At 34.6% G+C, this 8,846-nt stretch overlaps 1 protein-coding gene across 1 annotated transcript in view; it reads left to right on the top strand.

Moving 5' to 3' along the window:
* The first annotated feature begins 257 nt into the window (after nucleotides 1-257).
* The window catches only part of LOC144956724 (ATP-binding cassette sub-family C member 10-like), a 31,071-nt gene continuing 22,482 nt past the window's right edge, over nucleotides 258-8,846 (top strand). Inside the window, exons 1-4 of the mRNA XM_078887404.1 lie at nucleotides 258-1,908; nucleotides 2,749-2,907; nucleotides 3,760-3,987; nucleotides 6,078-6,240. Coding sequence (XP_078743530.1) covers nucleotides 433-1,908; nucleotides 2,749-2,907; nucleotides 3,760-3,987; nucleotides 6,078-6,240 — 2,026 coding nt within the window. The 5' untranslated portion in view covers nucleotides 258-432. The remainder of the gene's footprint in view (nucleotides 1,909-2,748; nucleotides 2,908-3,759; nucleotides 3,988-6,077; nucleotides 6,241-8,846) is intronic.

The following is an 8,846-nucleotide window of genomic DNA, read 5'->3' as shown; positions in this document are numbered from 1 at the left end:
GGTAGGGTGGTCCAAATGTATAAACTTATAAGTGACAACCTGAATCTCAACCTGAATGAAATATCTTTATATCGTCGTATATGTTGCTCTGAAAGCCTCCATCATCTTTTAAGTATCATTTATCTCTGATTCACTATTATTTTATAATTATATTGACATCTTTAAAAAAAAAAAAAAAGATTATAACAAACTGAAAATATGTATCTACCATGTTTAAACATTTAGACAAAACTTTTTACGACATAAAGATTGATTTCGACATGCCACAAAATAAGTTTTGGACAGCAACAGCTTTGCCTACTTTCATTTTCAGCTGCTTTGTTGTTGTTCTTTGCTCAACAGTTGATATATGATAAAAACATGAAAAAGAATGACCGTTTCAAAGTGCTTTAACTATTGCACTTAATTGCCAAATTTCTTTGGCCTCGCAAAATGACACCAAGGAGCTGGGAACTATTCTGTGGACGCCAGGAAACATCTGAAATATGGATAAACGACCATTTTGAACATTGTTTTGAGCAAACTGCCATTTTCATTCCATCTCATATCGTTCTTTTGGTTGTCAGCTCTTTCTACGTTGGCCAGAGAAGAGATCTACGTAGATACAATCTAATCCCAAGATGGCCATGGTATTTAGTCATAAGATTTCTTTCAGTTGTCGGATTGTTATTAGATGTTCTATTGAGGGTGATTATTTCCGTGACAGTGGAAGATCAGATACCTAGTTATTCAGATGGAATTCTCGTAGGAGTGTCATTTTTAACATGGATACTACATAGCTTATATGTGTGGAATTTACCGCATATAACAAACGCCAATACCCGTGGCTCTTGCAGTGTAATCTTGTCTTTTCTTTTAGTTGTTGTCTCAACTGCAATCCACTTACATACTGTAATTACCTGGAAGCTTTCAACATTATCTAAAAGTCTTTCATACACTGAGGAGTATATAACGTATGCCAATGGTGTATTTTGTATATTATATTTATTAACTTTATTACCGAAAGGTATATGTTTAATTGATATAGAACATGCTTTGAGTGTTAATGAAACTCATGGTGAGTCTGAGCCTTTGTTTGGGTCCCAAGCTCAAAGGACGTATACATCAATTAGAAGTGTCACGGATGACGATTCCTTTATTGCTGAAAATAATGTATGCTGTTTTTCATGGCTCACATTTCATTGGGCACAGAAGCTTATGACAAAAGGTGCTGAGGGGAAAATCACGTCTGCAGCTGACCTCTTTGAGTTGCCAAAAAGACTTAACACTAAGCGGATTGAACACAAGTTTTCAGACCTTTTCCAAACGTTTATTCCCAAAACAAGAGAGGAAATGGATTTAAATGATTATCAAGAGAGCTTGAGAAATTATGCTGATATTGCAGATGTGACTATTGTCAATTCCAGTAGGACAAATGCAGTTTATGATGGAAACTATCAGGGGAAGAGAAGTATTCGTTCAAAAATATCTGCCTCTGCTAAAAGCAAAAGACATCTTCTTATTGTCCTGAAGTCTGCATTTGGAATTGAATATCTATCTGTTGGAATTTTGAAATTTTTTGCAGACTGTCTAGGATTTGCTGGCCCTGTTTTGTTGAATCTTCTTGTAAGTTTTGTTGAAAATAGATCTACTGAAATGCATCAAGGATACTTGATTGCAGGTGGTCTTTTTTTATCAACACTCTTGGCTACAATTTGTTCCACACAGTTTGATTATAATGTACAAGTTATTGGCTATAAGATGAGATGTGCTCTCATTACCACAATCTACAGGAAATCTCTGAAAATGGATCCGATTGAACAATCAAGTTTTAGTGTTGGTGAGATTGTCAACTTCATGAGTACAGATACGGATAGAATTTTAAACTTTTGTCCCAGCTTTCATGCATTTTGGAGCTTGCCATTTCAGGTAGGTCATTCATCTATTTAATATTGAGACATAATGTTTTGTTAAGCAACTTTATTTTATATACTTTGTGGGTTCTGGTAACCCAGTTTACATTGCATGACTTTACATGCAAACAAATATGGTTTGATACTCATTTGTCAAATTTTTTTCTTTCACCTGTAATTGTTGTTTTATTTAATCCTTTACATTCCTTGTAGAACATAATTCAAAAAAGTGAGTGGAGCGGGCACTTATGTTGATAATAACAAGAAATGAAGTGAGTGAAAAAGTGTCAGAAGACGATATAGAATAAAAACTTCACTTTTCACGTATTCAGTAACATCCTTGTTAGTTCTGTGATCTAGGAAGAGTATGAAGCTGCCAAGTCGAAAAAGCATAGCACTGAATAATGTGTGGACTGGGATAAAAACAGCGTTTCAAATTTTTCTTTGAGCAAATTTGTTAAGCCACAATTGCTTCACTTCAGACATCATTGTTAATTTATCTTAACAGCATGTCACGATAAATTGGAGTAAAGGCAAGTTTAGGAAAAGAGAGATTGTATTGCATTAGTGTTATTTTATACAGCATATTTTAGTCTGATTACTCATTCTTGATTTAAAATATGAAATGAATGTCAAGAAGCTGAAAAGTTTGCACCTGACACAAATAGTTTTTACTCATTTTATTGTTTTGTTCTATTTGAATGTATTTTATTTAGAATGGGAAAGAGAAACAGAACCTTCACTTATCGTCACCATTTATGGATAGCATCTATTAAATGACATTTTTTTTAATGAAAAAAATGACTTAAAATGTCCTGTGCATGGTGAACATTACACAATTCGTTTTTTATTCCAGATTGCTGTCTCCCTGTATTTACTCTATCAACAAATTGGTTTGGCGTTTCTTACTGGTCTTGGATTTGCCCTTCTGTTGATTCCCATTAATAGAATTATTGCTGTCAAAATTGGGAAACTTAGTGAAAGGATGATGCATTACAAAGATGAAAGAGTCAAGGTTAGTAACTGTCTTGTCAAAAATTTATGAATAAAGCTCCTAAAATTATATATTAGTATGTTTTCACTCCATGGGATGGAGCTATCAGTATCAGGGCAATCCAGTATCATGTGGTCCATATCCTGGTGGACGGCATAACAGTTGGGGCAGGCATGGGAGGTAATATATCCCCATCTATAGAGTTTGTTGGCTATTCTGCCATGTCTTGCTCATATGCGGTTGCGGCTATCCATTGTTTCCTTGTCCGTGTTCTAAAGCCTGGCAATGGTTGTTTTGTTGGGTCGTCGATTAGATCACCTCCTTATGGTTTTCATTAGTTCCAAATGCAAAAAGTGATTTGTGTGTAGTTATTCAGTATATGAATTTATATTTTATATGTACTTCAAGAGTAGTCTTTATCCTTAAGGAAATGCACAACTGAATTTTTTTGCTACAAGCTAGACTTCAAAGTTCATATCATTAATTAAATTCACTCATTATTATTTTTTTTCATGAATGTTAGATTTTCAAAATTGTGTTAATTTTATGCATTGCTGTCATATTTTAGCGTTTTGGAAAGTAGCTATTGTATTTTCTGAACTTTAAGTAGTATTAAACTTGACTTCTGTTCTCTGAACTCCTTATTCTTGACGCTTGTTATCTAGATCTAAGATTTTTTACCATCCCATCTGTATCTTCCTTTATTACTGGCACTGGCACTAAATGACCTTAATGTGTTGTGACTTAAAACCCATTAAAGTCAAAACGAAGAAGTAGTTTTTTATCAATTATTTATTGAAAAACATCATCCCAATTTTGATTGTAATTATGACAAAGTGTTAACACACATTATCACATTATTTCTATTCTTAGACTATGAGTGAACTTCTGAGTGGCATCCGAGTGATCAAATTCTTTGCATGGGAGCAACACTTTTCCACCACTGTAGCAGATTATCGGAAAAATGAACTCAAGTGTCTGAAAGGCAGAAAGTATCTGGATGCCATGTGTGTCTTTTTCTGGGCTACAACTCCAGTCTTGATATCAATTCTCACCTTTACTACCTATGTCATCATGGGAAATGAACTGACAGCTGCAAAGGTGATCAAAAGATGGATATTTTTAGCGCATGTATATCATCATCTCTTTGTTCCATTTGCTTCACAATTTCTTCTTCTTCTCCTCGTTCTCCTACTTCTCTTCTATTATTATTATTATTATTATTATTATTATTATTATTATTATTATTATTATTATTATTATTATTATTATTATTAGACAGCTTCGGGACTAACAGTTCACTGCCTGATCTACATAGAACATTGTAATAGAGTAAAGAGGCTCGTGAAGAACGATCATGTCATATATTATAATGACAAAATCGAAAGTTGTAATTCATCAAAATCGTTGTTTTCTGTGCTTAATGAACTATAAGGCAAAAGTAAGTCCACCCCTATCCCGGACAATGTTATGCAAATGATCTCCCTGATAAGTTCTATAACTTTTTTCATGATAAAGTGTCATAGGTTAGACAAGATTTTGACCAAACAAATTTAATGGTTGATTATTCGCCATTTTATGGGCAGAACTTAACTTCTTTTAATACTGTTTCCAAAGAATTCATAAAAAATCTGATTTTATCTTCCCCTCCCAAAACATGTGACCTTGACCCTATTCCTACAGGACTTATGACGGAAAACATTGATGTCCTTATTGATTCTATAACTTATATATAATCAATCTGTCACTTTCGGACGGCACAGTCCCAGATCCATTTAAACATGCAATTGTGACTCCTCTTTTGAAAAAGCCCAGCTTGGATAAAAATAAGCTCAAAACCTACAGACCCGTCTCTAACCTTCCTTTTCTGATCATCATTATTATTACCATATTTTTTACCTCTTTCTTAGAGTCCTTCAGGCGGGTGGTTGGATGGGAGCATCACCCTTGTATCATATACCTATGATGTTCGCATGGGTGTACGATCCGATAGTGATGTCGTTTCTTCTTCTCTTTACTAGCCTATCCTGCTTCTTTGGTTTGTGATTGTATTTTTGACAGGGGATATTTTTTTTCCTGTAAATCTTCTGCCTGTTTGTTCTTGGTTATTTATAATTTAGCTTATGATATCTTTAGGTTATGATTTTGATTTACATTTGTACTATTTTTGTTAGATTGCTTGTTTTTTTGTTTCAGCGGTCTCTCATATAACCTCAATTGTGTTGGAAGAGACCTAAAGCAACAAACAAACAACAGAGTCCTTCAGAGCTATTAGGCCCATGGATCCGGAGTTTATCCCGGTTTCTATAGCGTGAAATGGGCAATAGCAATTGATTGTTACCCTTTGGATAGGACACTAGTCTATTGCAAAGTACTTTCCACCAGATCTAACAGATCCAGCTACCCAATCATTGCTGGGTGGACAGGGGGGTCAGAAAAAAATCTTAACTCATCTCCCCTTTTTTGATATTTCCTGCTTTATATATGAACTTTGACCCTACTGTTATTATTATTTGACATTTCGTTTGTAGTCAAAAGTTACCTTATTATTATTATTGTTATTATTGTTTTGTGGGGTTTTTTTTCAGAAGTAACTGAAATGTATCTTTGACACTCCGACTTTTAATAATTATTTACTAATGGTTTTAAAATTTTGGTTAATTAATTGGCTTCGATTTTTTTGATGAATAAACCAAAATGTTCTTATGTCAGAATTAATTGAGGAAGAGCTGCACCGTGAATGTTATTAACTTCTTGAAATTTTCTTCATAGAAGGCCATATTGTAATTTACAGTAGGAAATCAGTGTTCGATGAGTAACAAGTAATTGAGCAGTGCAATGTATTATCATTCAATAAAGTTAACTGATATTGTGTGTGGTTAGTGATTGAATGAGTGACAATGATTGAAAACCTCTGGTTCTGGTGTTATATCTTTTGTTAAGGCACTTTACACACCTTAGCCCAGTTGACTCTGGTGTGAATAGGTAGCCTCAATATATTGACTGTTTGAAGCAGAATGTGATTCTATTTGACATGCTGTCAAATGAAATATCAGAAGTGTGTTAAGCATTACGAAAGTGGAAATAAGTTATATGAATGTACACTTTTATTGGAATGTCCCTTACCTCTGAGATTTACTCTTAATCACTCACATTTTATTTACTATTAATTATTCTTTTCCCGAAAACAGGTTTTTACAAGTTTATCTCTGTTCCTAATGTTGATAGCACCTCTGAATGCATTCCCATGGGTATTGAATGGCTTGGTTGAAGCTTGGGTTTCTTTGAAACGCGTTCAACAGTTTGTGGATTTGAACGACAGTGACAATGACAAGTATTACTGTCCATTCGAAGGTGTGTTCTCTTTGGTGTCTTTTTTTTTTTTTTTTTACTTCTCCCATAAAGTGATCCTTAATCACTGGGACTTAGATGATGAATTGAATTTAAATTACATAAAACCTTGCACAGCGTACACAACGACAACAGTTTAGTTGAGACGGTATCCCGTTCCTGACACCTGCTGACCCGGTCACGGTGAGCGGTCAATCACCGAGAGGAATTTACCTAACGGAGATTGCCGTTTCACTCAATTTAACAATGTTTTGTTTTATTGTCTGTTAGACACCCATATTGAATGAGTTGAAATATCACTACTTGGTATAAAAGTTTATATTTTCTACTTTTACTGTGTGTTTTTTATTTTTTCATAGTATTACTAGATTTCTCAATATAAGTTATCAATGGACGGTAACAAATTACACAAAAAATATAGCGGGTGCAACATTTCAAAAATTAGAGAGAAAAAAACGTTGCTATGGATTTGTCTGAATTTTATGTATTATAAAGACAAGATGTAAATACTTCTCCTCACAAAAAACGTATTTTTCCTCAACAAAAATATATCCGCTACGAGCATTCAAACTCGTCAGTGTAGTTTGGGGCTGGTCTTTAACTGCATTGCGTTGATGACAAATCGCATTTTATTCATATCATTGATAATGCCGGATGCTCTTTTTTTCCAATTTTGCTGTTGTTTGGTGACAGGTCTCTGTGCCTTGTTCTCCAAGAAGTCTAAGTCCAAACTTTTATTGAGTGATGTGTGGTATGCACTGGTACTCAAGGAGGTGTTGTTTTGGGATTATTTTGTTTGGAAAATATTTCTGTATGTATCCGTGTAATGTTTTATTGCACTTTGAATATATTGGATCGTGTCTGCTTTGATCGATTTTGTGTGTGAAATAAAGTTGTGCACATGACTATAGGCCTTGTTTATATTGTCGAAAATTAATCCAATACTGCAAGCGTCGTCAATGATGAGTGGGTCGTGGGTGCAGTTCTTTGTTTGTTGGATAATTGTAAGTGTAGACTTTTTTTGTTAGTATTTGTGGCAGTGGTTGCCAATGAATGATCTGCTGTGGTAAGCCTGTTGTGTAATGCGGTATTCTGTCCAATTCAGAGGCAATAAGACCATCCCTGAGGGTGAGTGGCTCGTGCATGAGATTTGAAAGTCTCTCCTGCGTTTTGGAGTTTGTTGTTATATTCTACTCTGTCGATATCAAACATGCAAGTGCAACCCGTTTCAAGGTTGATTTATTTATTATTAGCGTCTTGGCAATGAGAAAATACAAAGAAGCTAATGAGTCGTGTGTTCAATGTGCTTTATAATGTGTACTTTTTACACATAAATTATGAGTGTGCTCCTTGCTTGTCCAATGCCGTGTCAGTCCCATAGACTAAAAGAATGTCATTTGAATAATTTGAACATTTAAATGGTTTCTTGCGGGCACGTTTCTATTTCTGTGTTAAACAAATCATACCACATGTCCTACATAATGAATTCACTGCTTGGTTATGACTTGCAATTGTGTGGTCCATGCTGTAAGAGAAAATTCAAAATTGACTGAGCGATGTAAGCAATGATATAGTGAATTAATGAATAAAATGAGTTTTAAAACACTCTGTATTACTTCTCATATCCATGCATACATAACAGCGTACATAAAATTTGGAAAAAGAAAAACCAAATACTTCACCCAATTTGGTGAAAGAAAGGGGGGGGGGCAGGAAAATTCTAACAAGCAGTTGAGCTAAGTTGAGGCCCAACACACAATGTCATTTAAAATTAAACATTAGCAAGATAATTCAAATTATGCAATTTAAATATCAAATTAACTCATCATTGAAAAAAATAAAAATAAAAATATAATTAACAATAAAACCGCAGCGAAATATTACGTTTCAAGAACAAGGCTAAAGAGGTAATATCATTATTACCTGACCTACCGCGGAAAAATAATCATTACAAAATAATGAAAACTGAAGAGTAAATGAAACTTACCTCATTTCGTAGTAAAACTTGTGCCTTGTGAATCACACCAAAAAAAATTTGAAGTTTATAGCAACGTTTTTTTAGAATCCTGAGGTAATTACAAGTAATTTTATTTAAATGTTATAGAAAAATAGGCGAATTTGAATCACGGCTTGTGGAATAAGTACTGGAGATATTGAAATAAAAATTGGACCGATGGAAAGAGGAGGTCTGCGAGAATTCTTTGCATTTGGGTGGAATTGCATCGTCACGAAGATCGTGAGGTTAATTGGTACGGAAATCATCCATTGGTATCACCCAATGCACGTCAAATCTACGTTCTGGGAATTGATATCGGCTGACCGCTGTTGACCCCGGTTACCTGTCGGGTGAGGTTACGTCGGCGCTCGGAACAGCGGGAAACTAAACGGTCAGATTTATAGTGCAGATTAGACGCCGTGCTTGATTTAATCACTAATTTAGGCATCGTTTTCCTGGGGCAGGAAACCTAACCTCTGTTGCTCATTTTACAGTGTTTCACTGTGTCTTCTGCTTAGGTTAGTCCATTCTTTTCTTGATATTATATATGCCTAGACCATATAATTAAATTTTTGGATCGGATGAATCTGGGAAAAGTCATTTATTTATCCTT

Source organism: Berghia stephanieae, chromosome 1, assembly GCF_034508935.2.
Source record: "Berghia stephanieae isolate SIO BIC M18660-M18661 chromosome 1, UCSD_Bste_1.3, whole genome shotgun sequence".
Lineage (NCBI taxonomy): Eukaryota > Metazoa > Mollusca > Gastropoda > Nudibranchia > Aeolidiidae > Berghia > Berghia stephanieae.
This window is presented reverse-complemented; position numbering and strand designations above follow the sequence as displayed.